This window comes from Pelophylax lessonae (genome assembly GCF_965119305.1).
Source record: "Pelophylax lessonae genome assembly, chromosome: 3".
In the NCBI taxonomy this organism is placed as follows: Eukaryota; Metazoa; Chordata; class Amphibia; order Anura; family Ranidae; genus Pelophylax; species Pelophylax lessonae.
The window spans coordinates 491,871,395-491,898,586 of record NC_138770.1 but is presented as its reverse complement, the minus strand read 5'-3'; the positions used below and the strand labels follow the sequence as shown (position 1 = coordinate 491,898,586).

General features: G+C 43.1%; 1 protein-coding gene across 6 annotated transcripts in view; it reads right to left on the bottom strand.

The window, feature by feature from the left end:
* The window catches only part of EDARADD (EDAR associated via death domain), a 191,091-nt gene that overhangs the window by 127,429 nt on the left and 36,470 nt on the right, over positions 1 to 27,192 (bottom strand). For 3 of the 6 annotated variants that reach the window (XM_082249733.1, XM_082249735.1, XM_082249737.1), the window contains exon 2: positions 13,020 to 13,081. In XM_082249733.1, coding sequence (XP_082105859.1) covers positions 13,020 to 13,081 — 62 coding nt within the window. The remainder of the gene's footprint in view (positions 1 to 13,019; positions 13,082 to 27,192) is intronic. The other 3 variants (XM_082249734.1, XM_082249738.1, XM_082249736.1) reach the window with 1 other exon arrangement.

Sequence of the window (27,192 nt, the reverse complement as noted above, 5' to 3'; positions counted from 1 at the left end):
GTCAACAGTTGACCAATTGTTCGGGGCTAACTACCCGGGATTACTCAGACACTTAGAAGCTGAAATGAACGGCTGGTCTCGTTTGCGCTTATCCTGGTTAGGTAGGATTAACTCAGTCAAAATGACAATATTACCTCAAATTTTGTATTACTTCCGTTCACTCCCGATTCCAGTTTCCAGGGCGTTTTTGAAGAAGTTGCAAGCTAGAATCACAAAGTTTATCTGGGGATCTAAAGGCTATAGACTGTCTAAAGGGGTACTGTTTCACTCACAGAAACAAGGGGGGTTAGGGGTACCAAACTTGCACTGGTATTACCAAGCGGCACACCCAGCTCAGTTATCTGATATTTACAAACGCTCAGGTGTTCCCGAGTGGGTATCAATTGAACGGCAGGCGACCCCCCGACATACTCTGGATTTTCTCCTCTGGTGCACCATCAAACTTAGACCGCCCTTGCTGTCTCCTACGCTTTCTCATTCCTTCCACATATGGGATGTTCTTAGGGATCACCCGGCTCTCACATCATCCATCAGTCCGTTGGCACATATATTTAAGAACCCATTGTTTCCCCCGGGTACCGACATAATGGCGTTCAAATGGTGGTTGGACAAGGGGCTATATCGTATTGGACACTTTTTTACGCTTTCGGGTCCCATTACTGAAAAATATTGCATTCAGAAACTTAAAATGCCGCCCTCTGAACAGTTTAGATTTCTTCAATTATTACACTTTCTGCACTCCCTATGGGTTTCCAAACCTATTCCACCTCGCACCACTCCATATGAAGCTTGGTGTGGACAATTAACGGAACGTAAGGGTGGAATCACAATTATTTACAACTCTTTAGCTTCACAATCTTAGAAAACACCATATATGCAGGCTTGGGAGTCCGACCTAGCTTTTGAATGGCCCACGGAGGACTGGTATCGAAATTATTTTAGAGCTTTTCATGGTGTCCTCAATATATCCCTGATTGAAGCCAATCTAAAGGTAATGATGCGTTGGTACCTAGTACCATCGCGACTCTCACAAATTTTCCCGTCCACATCGCCCCTTTGTTTTCGTGGTTGTGATTCCACAGGTGAAATAATGCATGTATGGTGGACTTGTCCTAAACTTAGGGGCTTCTGGAACAAAATTTTTAATGTTATCCGTAGAATTACCGAAGTGGCCCTAATTAAATCTCCTCAGATAGCATTGCTACATGCCAGGGATTACCAAGCCAGTAAGTCTGCTAAGCGACTCATTCACTTTATCCTTACGGGGGCCAAATTGACAATAGCAGGTATGTGGAAATGCCCATCGGTTTCCTTCACTAGGGCTAAACTAGGAAAATATCATGGATCATGTCACAAGAAAAGTTGGTTAGTGCATTGGAAAATTTGTCGGCACGGTTTGAAGCTACTTGGGAACCATGGGCCGCATATGTTCAGGTTTCACTGGAATAAGTTTTGTTCTGGGTGCCTGGATTTTTGATGCCTATCAATATGCTCACTCTCCCTGGACTCAGTTTCTGTCTCCGCTTTTTCCTTTTCCTATCTTTCCCTTTCCTTTTCCGACCTCTATTTCTTCTTCTCTCTCCCTGGCTGTTTTCAGCTAAAGGGGTCCCCTTTCTGGTTTTGGATACTGTATGTTACGGTCACGATTTCCTATAATTGGGGTTTTTTCTTTTTGTGGTCTGCACAGTTTGACACTGAATTGGAGGTGCCTTACATGAGGTTTGGATCAGCATATCCTGTTTTATTACCTATGATTTATTAGGAGTGTCCCTGGTCACAGCAGGTTCCCAATAGGGGTGCCAGGGATTCTCCTCTTATTCTGTTTCTTATCAGCCTTTCATTTCCATGCTTGATCTCATGTATTGCTTTCATATGTATCGATCCTGTGACCTTCACTTCCTTTCACTGACTTTTGTTGTGCATTTGTAGACTATGTTTACTGATCCTCTGCTGCCCCTTAGGCTCGGTTCACACTGATGCGATGCGGGAAGGCTGCGAATTCGCAGCCTGTTCCCGCATCGCACACGCACCCCCGGCAGTTCACACTGCCATATGCGATCCGCTGGGGGTGTCAATGTAATCTTAACGACACCCCCAGTTTGATCGCATATCGCAGTGCGATCGTGCAGTTCGCACAGGATCGGATCGCACAAGTGTGAACCGCTGTGCGATCCGATCCTGATGCGGCAGCAAAAATGCCTCCTGTGCGTGTTTGCTGCGGGTGCGATGCGAATTTAGCCATACAAACTGTATGGCTAAACTCGCACCGCACAGCTGATCGCATGTCATGTCGGAGCAGTGCGCTCCGACATGACATGCGAACCCCGCACACGCAGTAGTGTGAACCGGGGCTTATGCAATCTAATGTGACCATTTGCTGTTGTATTATCTTTGTATATCTCAATAAAAATCTATTGAAAGAAAAGTGACCCTGTCACTTCTTTACACTTTGCAGACTGAACATATTCCTAAAATGCAACTCAGATTCCAAAAATATTTGGGATGTTATGCAAAACGTACATAAAAAAAAATGTAATGATTTGCAAATCTCATAAACCAATATTTTATTAATAATAATAAAAAAAAAACACTTTAAAATGTTTAACCACTCCAGCCCCGGAAGGTTATACCCCCTTGATGACCAGGCCATTTTTTGCGATTCGGCACTGCGTTGCTTTAACTGACAATTGCGCGGTCGTGCGAGACGGTACCCAAATATAATCGATGTCCTTTTTGCCCACAAATAGAGCTTTCTTTTGGTGGTATTTGATCACCTCTGCAGTTTTTCATTTTTGCGCTATAAACAAAAGCGTCAATTTTGAAAAAAAAATAACTATTTTCTACTTTCTGCTATACAACATTCCCAGTAAAAAATTTTTTAAAAATCTAATTTTTTTATCAGTTTAGGCTAATGTGTATTCTTATATATATAATAATTGGTTTGCCCAAAAGTTATAGCGTTTACAATCTATTAGAAAGATTTATGGACTTTTTATTTTTTACATTTTTTTTTATAGTAATGGCGATGATCAGCGATTTTTATCGGGACAGCGACATTGCGGTGGCAAATCTGACACTAATTTACACTTTTTGGGGACCAGTGACATTAATACAGTGATCAGTGCTAAATAATATGCACTGTTACTGTATAAATTACACTGGCAGGGAAGGGGTTAACACTGGGGGTGGTCAAGGGGTTCAGTGTGTTCCCTAGATGTGCTTACTAACTGGGGGGGGGGGGATGGATTGAACAGAGGCAGAGAGAGATCAGGGATTCAGCTTATCACACGATCTATCCCTGCCTCTCTGAAAGGAGAGCCTTCTTACATTGTTTACATTCCAGATGGCTCTGCTGTCAGATTTGTCAAAGATCGCGGGAGGCCGGCGGCGATCGTGCCAGCTCCTCCCGCAGTCTGCCTCCCGCTGTGTCTAATCACTGCCAAAACCGCGCGCACATAATCACGTAGATCTACGTGATTATGCGCAGCCGAGCCACCCTGCCGCAGTAAATCTGCGCGGGGCAGTCGGCAAGTGGTTAAACTGAGAAAATGTGCAATTTTAAGAAAAAAATAAGGTAATTTTGAAATTGATGACAGCAGCACATCTCAAAAAGTTGTGACAGGGCAACAAAAAGCTAGGTAAGTAAGTGTTACCAACAAGGAAGAGCTGGAAGAACCTTTTGTGACAAATTCAGTTAATTGGCAACAGGTTTGTAACATGGGTATAAAAAGAGCATCTTAGAGAGTCAGAGTGTCTCAGAAGTAAAGGTGGGCACATGTTCACCAATCAGTGAAAAGTTGTGCCTAAAAATTGTTGAACAATTTCAGAATAATGTTCTTCGACGTAAGATTGCAAATACTTTAATCATATCATCATCTACAGTACATAATATCATTAAGGCCCCATTCACACTAGTGCGACTTGTCCCGCGATTTTGGACCGCAAAATCGCATGACAAGTCGTTTCCCATTATTTTCAATAGCCCCATTCACATCAGTGCGTTTTGAAGTCGCACCGACTTCAAAGTAGTTCCTGCACTACTTTGCCACGATTTTAATGCGTTTTCATGTCCATAGACCTCAATGTAAACCCTCCAAAAACGCATGCAAATCGCACATGAATAATACAGACGCGATTTCAGCGCAACTTCTGTCCGTCTTTGTATCTCAAAGCTAAACACAAGCACCTTTTTGACCCTTGCCCCACCCAATCCTAAAGTTGCACAAAAGACGGAATGACCACAAATCGCATCGAAATCGCATCAAAATCGCAGTACAATCACGGTAAAATCGCGTCTACAAATCGCGGCAAAATCGCGCAACTTTTCAGTCGCACTGGTGTGAAAGGGGCCTAAAAGATTGTTAGAATCTGGAGCGATCTCTGTGCATTAGGGACAAGGCCGAAATGCCGTATTGGATGCCTGTAATCTTTGGGCCCTCAGATGGCACTGCATTAAAAACAGGCATGATTGTATGATGGATATTGCTGCATGGGTTCAGGAATACTTCCACAAATCACTGTCTGTACTGTATATACAGTTCCTGTACCATCCTAAAATGCAAGTTAAAGCTTTCTCATGCATGAAAGAAGCCATATCTGAACAAGATCCAGAAACCCCTCTGTCTTCTCTGGGCCAAAGCTCATTTAAAAGCATCTGCTGTAAATTGGAAAACTGTTCTGTGGTCAGACAAATCGAAATTTGACATTGTTTTTGGCATCTACGGGCAAATAATTACAAGTTGATAACTATGTATACTTGTGGAGAAGCATTGTGGAAGAAGAAATGTGGATTTAATTTGGAGTGCTGCCTTATACCCCAGTCTTGTGTTGTATGGCAGCCTCATCCTGCCATTGGGGGGCACTAGCGAGCCCTCTCTCTGGGTCTCCGGGTGTTTGATCGACTTCTGTTGAAGAAACATGTTGGAAATTTGTCATTGATCAGCAGCTGCAGCTAATCAGCTACAACCACTGATCAGTGTATTCTGACGGCTCCTGGTGTTGCTGTCCGAATACAATGTCATGACAGGGGGAAGGGGCTTCTTCCATCTACCTTGTTTGTGTAGATGGAAAAATAAAATGTTTTCTACCTGCTGGCAGAATGAAAAAAACACATGAATATTGCATGGCCAGCTTTATAGCGTCTTTACGTAGAGTTGTTCTACAGCATGTGTGTCAAAGACAAGGCCCGTGAGCTGAATCTGGCCCTCCAGGCAATTTTATGTGGCCCTTGCACCTCTCCTGCAGCTGCAGCACCCACCTTGTCTCAGCAGTCAGCAGCAGGGAGGAGGACAGAAGTCCTCCGCCAGATCCTGCATTTCTCCCTGCAGCCACAGAGAGCCTCATCTCTACCCCCTCCCCTTCTCAGCAGTCAGCAGCAGAGAGGAAGGCAGAATTATTCCTACAGATCCAGAGCCCCTCTGTGCAACACCCCTGGTCTCCACCCTCCTTAATCTCAGCATTTAGCAGACTCCGGCAGCTGACTCCAGCCCTCCTCTGGTCCTCCTCCAGACCCTGTGCTTCCTGCTTTACAGGTTTGCAGTAGTACAAGGTAAGGAGGGTGCACTGGGATGTACAGGGCTGGCCCAAGTCAACGTGCTGCCTGGGTCCAAGCATGAAATGCTACCCCCCCCCCCAAAAAAAAAATCAAGCCCACCAAAAGGCCTCCACATCCATCCATGATTATTAAAACTAAAATTACAATTATCAGGAAGTAAGATTTACACAGATGCAGTGTGTGAGGAGAGGAGAGAGAGAGAGGCACCGCAGCAGCATGAGCTGAACCGGTAATGACGCCGGTTTGTTGAAAAGTGATCGCTCCATCATTGGGTGGAGCGATCACGCAGTAAAGGGCCACGTGATCACTTGTCAACAAACCGGTGTCATTGCCGGTTCAGCTCATGCTGCTGCGGTGTCTCTCTCTCGTGCTGCATCGGTGGTAAAGGGCTGCTGTCATTGCCCTGTACCCGGATCCATGATGCGCTAGGTCCTGCAGACCCAGCCATCAGGCACTTCCACGTGTGCAAACGGGGGGCCACTATATGATGGCCCCCCAGAACTAGCCGGCTGCGCTGTAGCTGTCAATCGGCTACAGCGCGGTCGGCAAGTGGGAGGGACTTGCCCTGAGGAGCTGAGTAAACACATTAAAAAAAACAAAAAAAGTGGTTGTTGATATACGACCGACAAACACTCACCCAGCACTAAAAAGCCAAATAAATGTTAAATTATAAACATATGATACAATCACACTTAGACCACATTCACACTGAAGCGGCACGACTCCTGCACGACTTCGGGGGCGACCTGGGAAGTCCCGTGCACCGCGACTTTGGCGCGACTTGCACGGACTTCATATAATTGAAGTCAATGCAAGTCGCTCCGAGGTCGCCCTGAAGTAGTACAGGACCCTTTTTCTAAGTCAGAGCGACTTGTGTCGCTCCTATTAGAACGGGTCCTGTAGCAGTGCATGGACCGCGACAGACCACGACTTGTCAATTCGCGGCAGTGTGAATGGAGCCTAATAGCAGCTGCTGTAAAATATCCAAAATAAAATGCAACCCACACTATGATGTCAAATCAATCAAGTAATACAAATTGCATTCAGCAGAGCTTCCATATGTCTGCACATATCAAGTGTAAATGACTAGAAAGTCCCCAATATTGGGTATAGTCATTGAACAATAAGAACAGAAACCATCATGAAAGTTATACTCCATATATTGCTGAAAGAAATTTCAAATCAGCTCAATATATGTAGCTTGACCATCGGCGGTACTCCCAGTGCTCATATGGGTAAGATTATACTGTATCCTCCACCACACCATAAGTGCACCCCATAGAAATGGGCACTGAGGTGTGGTGGAGGATACAGTATAATCTTACCCATATGAGCACTGGGAGTACCGCCGATGGTCAAGCTACATATATTGAGCTGATTTGAAATTTCTTTCAGCAATATATGGAGTATAACTTTTATGATGGTTTCTGTTCTTATTGTTCAATGACTATACCAAATATTGGGGACTTTCTAGTCATTTACACTTGATATGTGCAGACATATGGAAGCTGCCCGTGATGAAATTGAGTTTGACATCCCTGTTCTAAGGTCTAGGTGTTTTTTTTTCTTAATGTATTCCCTGCATTAGGATAAAAAAACACCCCACTAACTATCCCTCCCCCCAAACACTTACCTTCCTTCTGTCTCTATCCAGCACTGTCTTGACTGCAGCTCCACTGCTCCCTCTTCCTGGTCTCCCAGAAGACTCTTAAAGCAGTCGGATACATTAGCTCCTGCTCCTGTCAGTCCAATCCTTTGAGGAGGGAGCTGGGGGCATGGCCGAGCCGTGCTGTGTGTGTCTATGGATGCACACAGCTCGGCTCAGGAGCATGCCTGCACTAGTGTCGCCATAGCACAGGGCCTGCTATGGGGGCACCCACAGGAAGAAGTAGACAGCACCAAGGGGGAACACCAAAAAAAGACATAAGGGATTGGCTCTGTGTAATATCTTTGCACAGAGTAGGTAATTATAAGCTCAGTTTTCTTCAACCTTTCACACTTCCAGCAGTGTAGTAAAAATCCAAAAACTCCTTTTAGTTATATGTTCAACATAAAAAGTATACAATGGTGACGGAGTCTCTTTTAACTATTTCTGGACTGGCCCTCCTGCGCGAACCGACAGGTCCACGTCGGTGGCGCGCCTGCAGCTAGGGGGCGAGCACGCGCGCCCTCCCAACCCCACTCGTCAGCGGAGACTCTGATACATGGGGCACTCGGCTCCGATTGCCGCCTGACACCCGCGATCATTTCCTACTAAGAGAGAAGGACGGGCAGCTGTTGTAAACACAGCTGACCATTCTTCTCTCTGGAATGATCATAGAGCCCCTGTGATCCTTCTATATAGGATCACAAGTCTCTGTGATCATTTAAAAAGCCACGCCCCCATACAGTTAGAATCACTCCCCTAGGCTCACATTTAACTCCTTGATCACCCACAGTGTTAACCCCTTCCCTGCCAGTGTCATTATTACAGTATTAGTGCATATTTTTTAGCACTGATTACTGTAGTAATGTCACCGGTTCCCCCAAAAGTGTCAAAAATGTCAGTTAGGGGTCCGATCTGTCCACCGCAATGTCGCAGATCGCCACCATTACTAGTAAAAAAAAAAAAACAATAAAAATTACATAAATATTTCCCGTAGTTAGCAGACGCGATAATTTTTGCGCAAACCAATCAAAATATGCTTATTGCGATTTTTTTTTTTACCAAAAATATGTAGCAGAAAACAAATTGGCCTAAAATGTTAAACAATTTTGATTTCAAATTTTTCTTTTGGGTATGTTATATAGCAGAAAGTGAAAAATATTGTTTTCTTTTTTCAGAATTGTCGCTTTTTTTTGTTTATAGCGCAAAAAATAAAAATCGCACATGTGATCAAACACCACCAAAAGAAATCTCTATTTGTGGGAAAAAAAGGTACAGCTTTGCATAACCACGCAATTGTCTGTTAACCACTTTACCACTAGAGGATTTTGCTGTCTTACGTCTGGGCCACTTTTTGCGATTCGGCGCTGTGCGAATTTAACTGACAATTGCGCGGTCGTGCGACGCCATACCCAAACGAAATTTACGTCCTTTTTTTTCTTTTGGTGGTATTTGATCACCTGTGCGATTTTTACTTTTTGCGCTATAAACAAAAAAAGAGCGTAAATTTTGAAAAAACAACAATATTTTTCAAATTTTTTTATATGAAATTCCCCAAAAAAATTTAAAAATCAAAATTTTTTTACATTTTTGGCCAATTTGTTTTCTGCTACCTATGTTTGGAAAAAAAAAATCACAATAAGCGTATTTCGATTGGTTTGCGCAAAAGTTATTGTGTTTACTAACAAAGGGAAAGATTTCTGTCATTTTTGGTGTTTTTTTTTTAACGCGTAATGGCGGCGATCTGCGATTTTTTTTGCGGGACTTCGACATTGCGGCTGACAGATCGGACCCTTGACTGACATTATTGACACTTTTGGGGGTACCAGTGACATTACTGCAGTAATCAGTGCTATATATATGCACTGTTACTGTAAAAATGACACTGGCAGGGAAGGGGTTAATTTTATTGGAGAGGGAGGGGTTAATGTATGCCTGGTGCTTACTGACGTGTGGGGGGGGGAGGTGACTGTGTGACACAAGGACAGATCGGATGTTCAGCTATGCTGAACCCTGCAATCTGACCCTGCCTGTCACTTGGGAGATCCACACGCTTGTGTTTACACAAGCAGGCGGATCTCCACACTAGATCCCCGACGATCGGGGAAGAGCAGAGGCGATCGCCGCTGCTCCTCCCCTGGCCCGACTCCCGCTGTGACTGAATACAGCGGGAGCGAGCCTCCGGCGGCGCGCGCGCGCCGCCGAGACAGGGGAGTGTCTGACGACGTAGTACTACGTCGTCAGACGATAACGAGCCACTTTGCCGCAGTAGTACTACGGTACTCAGTGGTAAAGTGGTTAAAGTAACGCAGTGCCGAATCGCAAAAAATGGCCTGGTCATTAGGGGGAAAATCTTCTGGTTCAGAAGTGGTTACGTTTATTTAAAGCTAGATTTTTATCTAGGAGCACCCAGTGACAATGCTACTGCATGATTTCACTGCATTTCTACACTTGTGGTAAAAGCAGGCAGTTGAACCACATTTTTACCACCCCTCCTAATTTGCAAAGACAGCTGGACAGGGCTGTACATATACTGCAGCAAAAATGTTTTCCCCTATAATGTTTGGCGGGCAGTACCACTACCAAATATGACCCATTCAAGTGATTAGGGCAGGGTTATACATATGCCATAGCTGCAGCAAAAATTCTCTGATGTGTTTGGTGGGCAGTACCACTGTTGAACACGACCCATTCAAGGAAATGGGTTGTGGTGATGTGGTATTTATAGAGTTAGGGCCCCCCTCCCCCCTGAGAAAAACGGAGTCCTCCTGACGGACTCTGGTAAAGAACGGCTTATTTAAAAAAAAAAACTCGTACACAGGCACACAGGATTATTAAACAGACCAGACAGGATGGTATAAAGTGGCCTAACAACCACTTGAAAGGGGAAGTTTAGATTCCAGGTGGGGGCATTTGTCCCCCTTGCCCCTACCTGCGGACGCCCATGGCTTCCAATGGAAACTACAAGTGGTCATTTCAGCATACTGTATGCTATGCAGGTATGGTCAACTGTTACTGTTATTTAGAGATTGGCTCGGGCGTGTTCGGGATCCTAGTTCCAACCCACCTGCCCGATCCCACCACAAAGCTGACACTGCACCCCGCTAATGACAGACAGTGAGACATTTCCCGGACCATGGCTGCACAGACCGGGAAACGTCTCACTGCCTGTGATTAGCAGTGAGTGTCGGTTTCCTGGTGGGATCAGGCACATGGGTTGGGATTAGGATCCCAAAAACGCCCGAGCCCATCTCTACTGTTATTCACCTTCAGGAATCTCAACCAGAGGAATGCCGTGCAGCCATTGCTGGAGAGTATGTGAGCAGGAAGTGACCGCAAAGAGGCTGAAGGAGATTAACAGCACAGAGATGCAACAGGATAAAAAAAAAGTTAAAAACAGTATTTTCTAAAGGGAAAAAATTATATTTTCTTGTTTTACATTTTTTTTTTTTTTTTTTTTTTTTTACATTTCATCAGCTGCTTATTGGTTTCTGGCCTAGGCAAAAATGATGGCATACACCCCAGAAGTCTTCATAGGCATTTTATTTCTTTCATCTATAGGAAGTGAGATGGGGCTTTTTGAGCTAAACACACCCTCTTGTCTGCATGCCTGAAATAGGAGGTAAATGCTACATGAATCATTTGTAAGATGTCCACAGCTAAAAATGCTAAAGGGTGATTTCTCAACAAAATAGAACATGGAGACCTGGATAGATGAGTGGATTTGCTTTTGAATATTAAAAAATCAATTAAATAGCATCAAATTGTAGTGCTCACATACAGTTTACTTCCACTTTAACCACTTGCCAACCGCCCCATGCAGATTTACTGCGTCAGGGCGGCTCGGCTGCGCATAATCATGTAGAACTACGTGATTATGTGCATGCGGTTTCGGTGATTAACAGCAGGAGCCAGACCGCGGGAGGAGTGGGCGCGATCGCCGCCGGCCTCCTGCAATCTTCAGGGAAACTGACAGGAGAGCCGCCTGCCTATGTAAACAAAGCTAAGCTGAAACACTGATCTCTGTGTGCCGCCACAGAGCCCTCACCCTCCCCCCCCCCACAGTTAGTAAGCACAATTAGGCTCACACTTAACCCCTTGATCACCCCCAGTATTAACCCCTTCCCTGCAAGTTTAATTTATACAGTAACATGCATATTATTTAGCACTGATCACTGTATTGGTGTCACTGGTCCCCAAAAGGTGTCACTTAGTGTCAGATTTGTCCTCTGCAATGTCGCAGTCCCGTTAAAAATCGCTGATCGCCACCATTACTAATAAAAAATAAATAAAAAGTCCAAAAATCTATCCCATAGTTTGTAAACGCTATAACTTTTGCACAAACCATTTAATATACGCTTTTTGGGTTTTTTTTTTATTACCAAAAATATGTAGCAGAATACAAATTTACCTAAACTGATAAAAAAATTAGATTTTTTACATTTTTTTTATTGGGAATGATTTATAGCAGAAAGTAAAAAATATTGTGTTTTTTTTTTTCCAAAATTGTCGCTCATTTTTTGTGTATAGCGAAAAATCTAAAAAACCGCAGAGGTGGCCAAATACCACCAAAAGAAAGCTCTATTTGTGGGAAAAAAAGGACATCAATTGTATTTCGGTACAGCGTCGCACGACTGTTAGTTAAAGTAACGCAGTGCCGAATCGCAAAAAATGGCTGGTCATTAAGGGGGTAAAACCTTTCCGGAGCTGTAGTGGTTAACCACTCTGCAACCGCTCACAGTAATACTACTGCGGCAGAGTGGTTCGTTATCGTCCAGCCACGTAGTATTAACGTGACTGGACACTCCCCCTTCTGGGCGGCGCTTGCGCGCCGCCGGAGGCTCGCTCCCGCTGTTTTCATTCACAGCGGGAGTCGGGCCAGGGGAGGAGCAGCGGCGATCGCCGCTGCTCTTACCCGATCGTCGGGGATCGAGTCTGGAGATCCGCCCGCTGTGTGTAAACACAGCGGGCGGATCTCCATAGTGACAGGGAGTGACAGATCGGACTGTTCAGCATAGCTGGACATCCGATCTGTCCATGAATCACTCAGTCACCTCCCCCCCTACACGTCAGTAAGCACCAGGCATACATTAACCCCTCCCTCTCCAATAAAATTAACCCCTTCCCTGCCAGTGTCATTTTTACAGTAACAGTGCATATTTATAGCACTGATTACTGCAGTAATGTCACTGGTACCCCCAAAAGTGTCAAAAATGTCAGTCAGGGGTCCGGTCTGTCCGCCGCAATGTCGCAGTCCCGCAAAAAAAATCGCAGATCGCCGCCATTACGCGTTAAAAAAAAAACACCAAAAATGACAGAAATCTTTCCCTTTGTTAGTAAAAGCAATAACTTTTGCGCAAACCAATCAAAATACGCTTATTGCGATTTTTTTTACCAAACATAGGTAGCATAAAACAAATTGGCCAAAAATGTTTTAAAAAATTGGTTTTTACATCTTTTTTGGGGGGAATTTCATATAAAAAAATGTTAAAAATATTGTTATTTTTTCAAAATAAACGCTCTTTTTTTGTTTATAGCGCAAAAAGTAAAAATCGCACAGGTGATCAAATACCACCAAAAGAAAGCTCTGTTTGTGGGAAAAAAAGGACGTAAATTTCGTTTGGGTACGGCGTCGCACGACCGCGCAATTGTCAGTTGAAGTCGCACAGCCCTGAATCGCAAAAAGTGGCCTGGACGGAAGACAGCAAAATCCTCCGGTGGTAAAGTGGTTAAGGATATGTGTATGAACAATGAGAAAAGAAAATAACTGGGCAAATAAACAGCAGCTAAATGACATCTTTACACAAACAATTTACTTACAGTCTCAAACAACATTGTGCTGGGCTCCGTATCCTCAACTGGTTCTTTAACCTCATGATCTGCTGAGAAATACATGTCAGATTAAAAGCCATTCAAAAGAGATCTCATATTCTTGCATTTTAATAGTGCATATAGAAAGACAGAGTGTGATATGTGTCCATCCCTTGTGCTGCACTCTTCCTCTCACTGCAATATTTGAATGCAGCACATACTTATTGGAGGGATTATTATTTTTTTATATGAAGATTAGTAAAAAGTTTTGGAAAATAATCTCCCCATCCATGTCCAGCTTTGTGATCCTCCTTGGCCTCATTGGAAGAAGGAAAGCTGATGAGCAGAAAATGTCAGGGAGATCACAAGTGAAAGATCACTAATATAAATAATTGTGCTTATATACGTTGTTAATACTTGTGTTTGTATACACTTTTGTTGTACAAGTTCTATATTACCATATATAATGTAATATTTTTACTTACTTTTACTAGAGATCTATCGTGGAAAAAAAAGATAATTTTTTTGTAATACTTTTTGTTATAAAAGTAAAAGAGGGCAACATAAAACGAATGCAATATTTGACAACTAACACATCAATATCGATGGACGTAGTAGCAATTCTCAATGAATTCTCTAGGTGCTCATCAGATATTTTGTATCTAATTTTGCCCTTGGCGTGCTTTAACCTTGAAAATTGTTTGCTGCCGAAAACCGATGACATGAATAAGGCGTAACTGTGAAGACTGGGATATTTTTCTTTAGAAAGATAAAACATATAAGTGTCCAGTAAAGAGACACTGTCAATTTTTTTCTTCGGCCGCATGTGTTCAATAAGTGTAAACACATTCTTACAAAATTTTTATCAACATTTTTTAGTAAGTTTACTATTTTGTTTTGGGCTGCATTTATAGCCTTCTTGGGCCACATGGGGCCTGTGGTCTGCAGGTTGGACACCCCTGATGTAGAATGTTAACTCAAACACTTTGTAAATTCATCATTAGCAAAATTGCAAAATGTCCCTCTGTATGAAGGTGACCATAGAAAGATTGGTTTCTGCAATAATTTATGTAAACTCGGCATCTTCAGGATGCTGAGCATCTTCCAAGCTATGCAGTGAAATAACATCCTTACATGATGCCTCTAACTTACAAACCCACTGTTTAATTGGGCAAATATGTGGCAGATGAGTTTTAATGTTGATAAGTGTAAAGTTATACACTTGGGGGCTAAGAATATGCATGCATCATACATACTAGGGGGAGTACAGCTGGGGGGGAATCAATGGTGGAGAAGGATCTGGGTGTTCTGGTAGATCATAAGCTTAATAATAGCATGCAATACCAAGCTGCAGTTTGCAAAGCAAGCAAAATCCTATCTTGTATTAGAAAAGGTATGACTGCAGAGAGAGAGAGAGATATTATTGTAAATGTACAAATTATTAGTAAGACCCCATCCGCAAAATTCAGTTCAGTTTTGGGCACCGGTTCACAAAAAGGATATTGGGGAACTGGAGAAAGTGCAGATAAGTGCAACTGACAAGTGCCATGGAGGAGCTCAGCTATGAGGAAAGATTAGAGGGACTGAATGTATTCTTTCTTGAGAAGAAGAGATTAGGGGGGTGGGGGTGATCATTAACATGTATAAATACATACAGTATCTCACAAAAGTGAGAACACCCCTCGCATTTTTGTAAGTATTTTATTATAACTTTTCATGGGACAACACTGAAGAAATTACACTCTGCTACACTGTAAAGTAGTGAGTGTATGGCTTGTATAACAGTGTAAATTTGCTGTCCCCTCAAAATAACTCAACACACAACCATTATTGTCTAACCCGCTGGCAACAAAAGTGAGTTCACCCCTATGACAAATTGTTTAAATTGGGCCCAATTAGCCATTTTCCCTCCCCGGTGTCATGTGACTTGTAAGTGTTACAAGGTCTCAGGTGTGAAAGGGGAGCAGGTGTGTTAAATTTGGTGTTATCGCTCTCACTCTCCTATACTGGTCACTGGAAGTTCAACATGGCACCTCATGGCAAAAAACTCTCTGAGGATCTGAAAAAAAGAATTGTTGCTCTACATCAAGATGGCCTAGGCTATAAGAAGATTGCCAGGGCCCTGAAACTGAGCTGTAGCACAGTGGGCAATACCACACAGTGGTTTAACAGGACAGGTTCCACTCAGAACAGGCCTCACCATGGTCAACCAAAGAAGTTGAGTGCACATGCTCAGCGTCATATCCAGAGGTTGTCTTTGGGAAAGAGACGCATGGATGCTGCCAGCATTACTGCAGGGGTTGAAGAGGTGGGGGGGTCAGCTTGTCAGTGCTCAGACGATACGCTGCACACTGCACCAAATGAATCTGCATGGCTGTCGTCCCACATGGAAGCCTCTTCTAAAGATGATGCAAAAGAAAGCCCGTAAACAGTTTGCTGAAGACAGTGAGACTAATGACATGGATTACTGGAACCATGTCCTGTGGTCTGATGAGACCAAATTAACCTTTTTGGTTCAGATGGTGTCTTACATGTGTTGCAGCAACCAGGCCAGAAGTACATAGACAAGTGTTCCTTGCCTAAAGTCAAGCATGGTGGTGGAGTGTCATGGTCTGGGGCTGCATGAGTGCTGCCGGCACTGGGAAACAAAGTTCATTGAGGGAACCATGAATGCCAACATGTCTTGTGACATACTGAAGCAGAGAATGATCCCCTCCCTTTGGAGACTGGGCCGCAGGCAGTATTCCAACATAATGACCCCAAACACACCTCCAAGACAACCACTGCCTTGCTAAAGAAGCTGAGAGTAAAGGTGATGGACTGCCCAAGCATGTCCCCAGACCTAAACCCTATTGAGCATCTGTGGGGCATCCTCAAATGGAAGGTGGAGGAGCGCAAGGTCTCTAACATCCACCAGCTCCGTGATGTCATCATGAAGGAGTGGAAGAGGACTCCGGTGGCAACCTGTAAAGGTCTGGGTAACTTCATGCCCAAGACGGTTAGGGCAATGCTGAAAAACAATAGAGGCCACACAAAATATTGATACTTTGGGCCCAGTTTGGACATTTTCACTTAGGGGTGTACTCACTTTTGTTGCCAGCGGTTTAGACATGAATGGCTGTGTTAAGTTATTTTGAGGGGACAGCAAATTTACTTTGTTATACAAGCTGTACACTCACTACTTTACATTGTAGCAAAGTGTAATTTCTTCAGTGTTGTCACATGAAAAGATATAATAAAATATTTACAAAAATGTAAGGGGTGTACTCACTTTTGTGAGATACTGATAGTGGTCCATATAGTGAACTTACTGTTGAGTTATTCACTTTAAGGTCATCACAGAGGACAAGGGGGCACTCTTTCGTCTAGAGGAAAAGAGATTTCATCTCCATATACAGAAAGCTGATTCTGTCCAGCTCAGTAGATTGCTTTAACCACTTACGGACCACCCGCCGCAGTTTTATGTCGGTACTTTGACGTTAAATTTTTTTAAACTGAGGGCAGTCCGCTTTAACATAAGGGTGGTCCCAGCGGTGGATTCGCCACTGGATCACCCTTATGGGTCCCGGTCATTTTCCCCACTTATCGGACCCGCCGGTAGCGGGAAAACGATCCGGTCTGCTGTCCCCTCAGGCAGGAAGTCGAGTGAGGGCAAGATGGCCCTCACTCGACTCTATGGCCTTGAAGGACAGGAGCAACGTCATACGTCGTTTTCTAGCAACGGATTTAACCGCTTGCCGACCTCCGCAAGTACATATACTGCGGCGGTCAGCCCCGTGCAGGCAAAGTGACGTATGGGTACGTCACTTGCCTGCGAGCCAATAGGGGGCGAGCGCGTGCTGCTCCCGCCCCCGCTTGTTCACGGACACCCCCGCGCGTGTGCCCAGCAGACCCGATATCCGCCGGTCACTCGCGATCGTCTGTTACAGAGGGAGAAAGGCAGGCGGCTAATGTAAACAAAGCTGCCTGTCTTTCTCCCCTGTGTAAGTGCAGAGATCATACGGTCCTGCTATGCAGGATCGTATATCTCTGTAGTTACACAACAAGCCACATCCCATAACAGTTAGAAGCACGCCCCTAGGTACACACTTAACCCCTCCTTCTCCAATAAAGTTAACCCCTTTCCTTCCAGTGTCATTTTTACAGTAACAGTGCATATGTATAGCACTGATTACTGTAGTAATGTCACTGGTACCCCCAAAAGTGTCATAAATGTCAGTCAAGGGTCCGATCTGTCCGCCACAATGTCTCAGTCCCGCAAAAAATAACGCAGATCGCCGCCATTACTCGTTAAATAAAAAAACAACAAAAATGACAAAAATCTTTCCCTTAGTTAGTAAACGCAATAACTTTTGCACAAACCAATCAAAATACGGTTATTGCTATTTTTTTTTTACCAAACATATGTAGCAGAAAACAAATTGGCCAAAAATGTTAAAAAATTTTGATTTTTACATTTTTTTGGGGAATTTCATATAAAAAATTTGAAAAATATTGTTATTTTTGCAAAATTGTCGCTCTTTTTTTGTTTATAGCGCATGGTCAAAAAAATCGCACAGGTGATCAAATACCACCAAAAGAAAGCTCTGTTTGTGGGGAAAAAAAGGACATAAAATTTGTTTAGGTACAGTGTCGCACGACCGCGCAATTGTCCATTAAAGTCACGCAGTGCCGAATCGCAAAATAGGGCCTGGTCAGGAAGGGGGTAAAATCTACCGGGGCTTAAGTGGTTAAAGAGTCAATTTTTTTTTCATCATGATCATTATCATGATGATTTTTTTTCATCATGAGAAAAAAACTACTTTTTTTTTTTTAGTGTAAATGTGAGATCTGAGGTCTTTTTGACCCCAGATCTCACATTAAAGAGGTCCTGCAAAGCTTATTTCTATTACAAGGAATGTTTACATTCTTTGTAATAGAAATAAAAGTGATCAAAATTTTTTATTTTTTTTAAAAACAGTGTAAGAATAAAAGATAAAATAAATAGGAAAAAAAAAATGAAAGCACCCCGTCCCCATTAGCTTGCACGCAGAAGCGAACGCATATGCAAGTCGCACCCACATATGTAAATGGTATTCAAACCACACATGTGGGGTATCGGCGCAATCGTTAGAGTGGGAGCAATAATTTGCGCCCTAGACCTCCTCTGTAACTTCAAGCTGGTAACCTGCAGAAATGTTTAAATTGTCGCCTATGGGGATTTTTAAGTACCAATGTTTGTCACCATTCCACGAGCGAGCGCAATTTTGAAGCATGACATGTTGGGTATCTATTTACTCGGCGTAACATTATCTTAGACATTAAGGAAACAAAGTGGGCTAACTTTACTGTGTTTTCCCATATGCACATGCCATACCTGTGTGTTCGCGCTGGAAGCAGAGAGTCACTGTAATAGTCGCCACTACTACAGTGATGGCCTCAATTTTCCAAGTCCTGTGCTTAGTGGCTTCCCCTCTGCACAGTGATCAAAGGGGGATGCTTACTCAACACTGCTGCCATTCCCAGAACGCTTTGTATTTTTTAATGCTTTTTACCGCTTGCCGACTGCCCCACATATATGCACTGTGGAGCGGTGGCTCCTACAGGCAAAATCACGTACCTGTACATCGCTTTCTACTTCCGGGTTTGCGTTGCGAATGCGCGCTGCTGGCAACCAGCACTCGCTGTGATTGGACACATCAGGAGCCAATCAGCAGGTCCGGCAGACCTGATAGCCGCCGGGATCCACCAATCATTCACAACAGAGGTAGAACGGTGGTCTGCCTATGTAAACCAGGCAATACGCCATTCTGTGACAAGGGAAGGCAGAGATCCTGTGTTTCTGCTAAGCATGGATCTCTGTCTTCCCAGAGTACAAGCACCCCCACACAGTTAAAAAGTACTCCCTAGGGAAACATTTACCCCTTTGATCACCCCTGATTTTAACCCTTTCCTTTCCAGTGTCATTAGAACAGTGACAGTGCATATTTTTTAGCATTGATCACTGTATTGGTGTCACTAGTCCCCAAAAAGTGTCACTTAGTGTCTGATTTGTCTGCCACAATGTCAAAGTCCCACTATAGGTCACTGATCGCCGCCATTTCTAGTAATACATTTTTTTTTTTTACCAAAAACATGTAGCATTTGGCTCCAGGGGTGGATCCTATATCTGCCCCCCCCCCCCCCCCAAACTTTAAAATGTAAAAACACCCACAAAAATTTGTAATGTTTTCAAGAATGTTTATTGCACAAATTTCACAGCCCCCCCATCACAGTGCTCCTTGCAGTCCCCCCCCCCCCCTCTGTCTCTCTAATGACAGTGCCCCCTTTTAAACTCTCTGCCTCCCCTGCACAGTCCTACCTTGGCATAAACAGATAGCTAATACTATTAGCAATGTGTTTAAGTTTGAGTAGGAGATTGGAGATATGATACAGGAGATAGTCAGAGACTACAGACATGATACAAGAGATGGTCAGAGACTATGGACATGATACAAGAGATGGTCAGAGACTATGGATATGATACAAGAGATGGTCAGAGTCTATGGACATGATACAAGAGATGGTCAGAGACTGCAGACATTATACAAGAGATGGTTACAGACGTTGGACATGATACAGTAGATGGTCAGACACTACGGACATGATACCAGAGATGGTCAGAGACTGCAGACATGATAGAAGATAGAAGAGCTCTAGGGGGGCCGGAGAGCACAGGGGAAGCAGAGAGCACTGGAGGAGCTGAAGGGCGGGGGGGGCTGGAGAGCATTAGGGGGGGACTGGGAGGGTCTGGAAAGCATTGCAGGGGGGTTGGAGAGCAAAGGGGGTGGAGAGCACTGGGGGGGGGCAGAGAAAACTAGGGGGACGGAGAGAACGGGGGGGAGAGCACTGGGGGAGCCAAGGATCTCCGGGGAGTGAGAGAGCACTGGTGGGGAGGACTGGAGATCACTGAGTGGGGGAGTCAGGGAGCACAGGGGGGTGGAAAGCGCTGGGGGAGCCAGACAGCATGGAGGGGAGGGGGGGTTGAAGAGCACTGGGGGGGGGGCTGGAGAGGGGGGTGGGGCTGAACAGCACTGGGGAGCCAGCAAAAGAAAAAATAAGTTGTATAGGAGGGGCGGTGGGTGGGGCAGCTGCATATAAAGGAATTGATCTTTCCATATTCCTTCTGCAGCCGCTGAATGCCTGCAGGAGGGAGAGGAAGAAAATAAGGCATTCAGCAGCTGCAGGAGGAATATGGAAAGATCAATTCCTCTATATGAAGCTGTCCCACCGCCCCACCTATCCAGTCACACAGGGAGGCTGCTCGGGCCACGGGCACTCACCTTCTTCCCGCCCCGCCCCACCCCCGCCTCCGGCCCCATGAGCAGCATGGGTAAGCAGCGCAGAAGAAGCAGCTGCTTTCACATGGAAATGATCGGTGCCGGTACTGGCCTTACACCCCCCAGTGCATGGCATCCGGGGTGGGCCCAGACCCCCCGTTGGTACGCCACTGAGCAGAATACATATTGATCTAAACTGATGAAGAAATTTGATGTTTTACATGTTTTTAATGGGTGTCTTTTATAGCAGAAAGTAAAAAAAAATTGTTTCTTTTTTTTCAAAATCGTTTTTTTGTTTATAGCGCAAAAAAAAAAAACTGCAGAGGTGTGGGAAAAGAGGACATCAATTTTATTTGGGTACAGCGTCGCTCTATCCATCAGTTATAGAAATGCAGTGCTGGATCACAAAAAATGGCCTGGTCATGAAGGGGGGTAAACCCTCCAGGGCTGATGTGGTTAAAGGAGTTTGTAAAGCCTTGTATTTTTTTCTTTAATTATTAAAAGACAATATGTAAATGGCAGCAGTGTTAAACGAGTGACCCCCCCCTGTGGTCAGTGTGCAGAGGGAAGGCTGCTCGGTATGGGACCCAGAAGATCACAGCTATCACTGTAGTAGTAGAACTTATTTAGGTATCACCGCACTACTATGCATATTGCTAAGATGTTGGTAATCTAACTAAAAAGATCAATAGGTGATAGGCTTGCAGCTGAACACTGCTATGTGTTTCCACATCTACTGAACCAAACTGAACCAAACAAAACAAACAAAACTGCAGCACTACCCTTCCAATGGGTTTATGAATATGGCGGAACCCCCTTCTATTGTATATGCTAAATCATATCACAATATGGATCATATGAAAATCAATAATATGAATGAAACAAAAGCAGTGCTTTACAATTCTTCCTACTTTAAAACCTACAGTGATTGTTTCCATGTGAAATGTGCAGAAAAACACTACAAGAGAATGTACATGTTCAAATACCAGTATACTGTATGTGCTGTGATGAAACAGTGGTAAAAAGACCTTTAAAAAGAACTTGCACAATCAGATAAATATAATGAATAATCAAAAAAAAATCCATATCAGCGTATTGGCAGTCCATTTAACCACTTTGCCACCGGAGGATTTTGCTGTCTTACGTCCGGTCTGGGCCACTTTTTGCGATTCGGCACTGTGCGAATTTAACTGACAATTGCGCAGTCATGCAACGCCGTACCCAAACAAAATTTACGTCCTTTTTTTCCCACAAACAGAGCTTTCTTTTGGTGGTATTTGATCACCTGTGCGATTTTTATAAACAAAAAAAGAGCAACAATTTTGAAAAAATAACAATATTTTTCACATTTTTTTATATGAAATTCCCCCCAAAAAATGTAAAAATCTAAATTTTTTATCATTTTAGGCCAATTTGTTTTCTGCTACATATTTTTGGTAAAAAAAATCGCAATAAGCATATTTTGATTGGTTTGCGCAAAAGTTATTGGTCTAAGGGAAAGATTTCTGTCGTTTTTGGTGGGTTTTTTTTTTAACGAGTAATGGCGGCGATCTGCGATTTTTTTTTGCAGGACTGCAACATTGCGGCGGACAGATCGGACCCTTGACTGACATTTTTTACACTTTTGGGGGTACCAGTGACATTACTACAGTAATCAGTGCTATAAATATGCACTGTTACTGTAAAAATGACAGGGAAGGGGTTAATTTTTATTGGTGATCAAGGGGTTAATGTATGCCTGGTGCTTACTAACGTGTGTGGGGGGAGGGGACTGAGTGACACAGGGACAGATCGCAGGTTCAGCTATGCTGAACCCTGCAATCTGACCCTGCCTGTCACTTAGGAGATCCGCCCGCTTTGTTTACACAAGCGGGCGTATCTCCACACTCGATTCCCCGACGATCCTGCCCTGGCCCGACTCCCGCTGTGACTGAATAGAGCGGAAGCGAGCCTCCGGCGGCGCGCACGCACTGCCGAGAGAGGGGAATGTCTGGCGATGTAGGTCTACGTCGCCAGACGTTATCGAGCCACTTTGCAGCAGTAGAGCTCTAGTGAGCAGCGGTAAAGTGGTTAAGCATTCATTTATTGTGGTTGTAAACCTTTACATACACCCAGTGAAGTGACTTGCCTCTAATGAGACTGTACATAGAGATTAAACAAATCATCCTACGTAAATTGTACCTGTTTATCTGCAGGCTTCTCTTCTCTACAACCATTCAAAGTCCAGAATTTATAAAGCTTGTCTCAAAAACAGGGGCGGAGAGCTGAAATTACACTCTGAAGAGCTCTGTGAGGAGATCTCTGAGAGCTGATAGGAGGGAAGAGACACACTCCCCTTCACACAGTTCACAGGAACAGAGCTGAGGCTGTCAGTCAGCTGGAGGTCCCTCCCCTGTCACCTGTTTTCTCTTGGCATCAGGAAAGTGACTAATGCAGATAGCAGAGGAACAAAGCTGCAGACATAAATTACACTTTATGCTCTGGATTGTGACAAGTACACACTATAGAGCAATGATGGTGAACCTTAGCACCCCAGATGTTTTGGAACTACATTTCCCATGATGCTCATGCACTCTGCAGTGTAGCTGAGCCTCATAGGAAATGTAGTTCCAAAACATCTGGGGTGCCAAGGTTTGCCATCACTGCTATAGAGGGACATGCTTTGTTCATATTTTATGTCTGAGTTTACAACTCCAATCCTATATCTCCTTGGTGTATTCCAACACCACGTGATCTGCCAACAATCAACATATGCGCTCAGAACTATCAACAGGTCCCAATACGCCTCCCCCCTCCGTGGGTCTTGTCCAGTGGTTTCAATATCTCCAGATTAACCAACGCTTCACTGTGTATGAATTTATTGAATCACCAATTCAATGGTCATATATAAGCTCAAAATAGCATCAGGGGGCTCCACCATTATTCATAAACAAGTTGGAAGGGTAGTGCTGCACTTTATTATGTTTATCACTGTAGAAGTGCCAACTACTACAGTGATTGTCTGCCTCCCAAGTGACCTCTCAGGTATGAGGTATGCAAACTTACATTGATCCAAGCTGGACCAATGTAAGTACGAAATAAAGATCATACATGTAGTTCCTTTTTTATAGGAACACTAAACTCTGTTTTTAAAAAATAAATCAATTCAAGTATGTGTTCCTATCGAAAAAAAAAGACTTCTATTTCTGTCCGCCTCCTCCAAATCTCAGAATTCCTTTTTTTTTTGCTGATGTGATCTGACTTTCAGTTGGAGGGTGGCTACATTCATTCTCCATGGTCCCACTATGTGTAGGAATGTAGTCACCCTCTCTTGCTCCCTCCATAGATGGACCAGGGACTATGGGGATGTCGCAGTGTGTATAGAGCAGTACACAAGACTGCGACTAATGTGGACTGCTCATTACAAACAAACAGAAATGAGGTGGAAAAGGAGATGTTAGTAATAGTAGTAGTAATAGTGGATGTGTATGGCTTATTTTTGGAGAATAAAGATATTGATTAGGAAGCGGATAAAAATTATTTTCTTATCTAAAACAACACTGTTATCTGCTTTGTAAACATGTAGACAAAGAAAACAGGCAAATTGAATTAGAAGCTGTTGAACGAAAAAACTGAAAGAGTTTATAACTATCTTAAAAATCTAAATGATAAAATCAAATTAAAAAAAAATAAAATAATGCACAGGTCAAAGCTTTATAAGTAGGCTTCATTACCGAGCATATATTAATATGAGTAGAGTTCTAAAGATAGTAATAAATTGTAGTGGATGGAACCAAATTACATAAAATTAGAGTACCAACATCCCTATAGAATAAATATATTCAAACGTGTGGATTGTGGGACTTTAACAGTACTCAGGGCACAAACAAACAAGGATAGTAATAAGTTTATTTCATACAAAAATGTAAAAACATTATCCATTCAACAATACATAGATATTTCACAGTACTTAATATTTTTGTGTTTGTTTATTAGTTATATTAATGTCTCCGTTTCCCTGAAGAAACCGGTTGGAAACAGAAGTTTAGTAAATACTTATATCTATGTATTGTATTGAATGGATAATATTTTTACATTTTTGTATGAAATAAACTTATATACGGTATATTATTTTTTATACTTGGTAGTACTATCATTGTTTGTTTTGTGCTCTGAGTACCGTTAAAGTCCCACAATCCGCGTTCTAAAGATAGGTATAAATAAACTTCTGGTAAAAAAAAAAAAAAAAAAAAAAAACAATTTACAAGCAGTTACAGGGTTAACACTTGCTAGCTGTATCCACCATTTAGACATACTGTGTACCAGTGAAAAAAACCTGGAAGTGTCTGCTGACATGAAACTTCCACATCAAATAAATATTACATGTACAGACTTGAGATGCATGGCAGGCACGAATGTTAATCCTGTTTTTGTTGAAACTTGAAATGAGTTATGGTTTGTACTTGCTTGTCACATCTGGCAAGATGCACACACCATAATGTGCCTATATGCTGCAAACGGTTTGCTGGGTGTGAAAGATGAGTCTGAACGTTTTTTTTGTGTAAAATCTATATAGGATCACTAAACCGAGAGATTACAGCACTGGAAGAGACCACTGAACTAGTGTAAATTTACATTAAAGTGTACATCATATCTACTTATACTTACATTACCAATTTAAATAAAATGCACATTTTGCATTTAAAGGGTCTTTATAAAAAGATTTACTATGACTGGTGCACACAGAATCTGGTGGCAGAGGGCATAATTCACTATAACGCCTTAGTAGGCGAACGTGAGTACTTCTAGTTTCTACGGCGGAGACGCCGTAGATTCACTTCTAAACAGAATTCAGTAAAACGTGCGAGAGAACGTAGCCGCAAACACGAATTCATAATCGGTAATAGAAATCAGTGAGCGAGTAAATCCGTAGTCGTGCTAAAAGTAACACTACTGCACATGGAAATAATGTTTAGAGCATGATAGCATAGCTGAAATGGTTCTTAAAGATGTGGTATATTGTTTGGAGATGATCTGTTTTGAAACATTTTAAAAAATTGATGTTTAAAAAGAAATTTGTTGGAAAGTCTGAGAAGAGATAAATACTCCCTACGACTATGAAGCAGCACATGTGCGCATGCCCAGACCATAATAATAGTTACAATCCTACGCCTTGCCAAATGTAAGCAGGCGCTATAGTAAATTCGGAAATTCTCGAATGTTAAAAATGCGTACGCGCCCGCAAAACTGGGCCATATAAAAGAAAGTGTCATCCATTGATTCAAATTGTGCAACTGTTATTTACACAAAAACATACATTTTAATTTTGGTATGAATGGTTGAATTCCTTAACCGGTTGCCGACCGCCGCACGACTATATACTGCGGCGGTCAGCCCCGGCCAGGCAGAGTGACGTATCGGTACGTCACTCGCCTGTCACTGACTTGCGAGCCGCCGCGGCTCGTTCACAGACAAGTCAGTGCAAGTCACACAGACAAGTCACACTGCGATCGCTCCTGTGAAGGGAGAAACACAGAGCAGCTTGTGTAAACAAGCTGCCTGTCAGTTCTCCCTGTGTAAAAGTGAAGATCTGTCCGTTCTACTATGTAGAACGGTTGATCTTTGCTTTTACACCAATAGGAATGTCCCTACACAGTTAGAATCACGCACCTAGGACACACTTAACCCCTCCCTGTCCAATAAAGTTAACCCCTTCCCTGCCAGTGTCATTTTTGCAGTAACAGTGCATATGTATAGCACTGATTACTGCAGTAATGTCACTGGTACCCCCAAAAGTGTCAAAAATGTCAGTCAAGGGTCCGATCTGTCCGCCGCAATGTCGCAGTACTGAAAAAAAAATCGCAGATCGCCGCCATTACGCGTTAAAAAAAAAACACCAAAAATGACAAAAATCTTTCCCTTTGTTAGTAAACGCGATAACTTTTGCGCAAACCAATCAAAATACGCTTTTTGCGATTTTTTTTACCAAACATAGGTAGCATAAAACAAATTGGCCGAAAAATGTTAAAAAATTTTGATTTTTACTTTTTTTTTGGGGGAATTTCATATAAAAAAATGTGAAAAATATTGTTATTTTTGCAAAATTTACGCTCTTTTTTTGTTTATAGCGCGTGATCAAAAAATCGCACAGGTGATCAAATACCACCAAAAGAAAGCTCTGTTTGTGGGAAAAAAAGGACGTCAAATTCGTTTAGGTACAGCGTCGCACGACCGCGCAATTGTCCGTTAAAGTCACGCAGTAAAAAATCGCAAAAAAAACCCTGGTCCTTTAGCAGCCAAATCCTCCGGGGCTTAAGTGGTTAAGAAAATTGTCCTTGCTGGCTTTTTATTTTGCCTCTTATTCCTTTTTATTTTAAACAATGCTAGTAATCTGTAATGTTTTCATATTTTTGGAACAGATATTATGTCCTCTCTCTCTCTTTCCCTCCCCGGTGTCATGTGACTCGTTCGTGTTACAAGGTCTCAGGTGTGAATGGGGAGCAGGTGTGTTAAATTTGGTGTTATCGCTCTCACTCTCTCATACTGGTCACTGGAAGTTCAAAATGGCACCTCATGGCGAAGAACTCTCTGAGGATCTGAAAAAAAAAAGAATTGTTGCATCACTTAAACATGGCCTAGGCTATAAGAAGATTGCCAAGACCCTGAAACTGAGCTTCAGCACGGTGTCCAAGACTATACAGCGGTTTAACAGAACAGGTTCCACTCACAACAGGGCTCGCCATGGACAACCAAAGAAGTTGAGTGCACGTGCTCAGTGTCATATCCAGAGGTTGTTTTTGGGAAATAGACGTATGAGTGCTGCCAGCATTGCTGCAGAGGTTGAAGGGGTGGGGGGTCAGCCTGTCAGTGCTCAGACCATACACAGCATACTGCATCCAATTAGT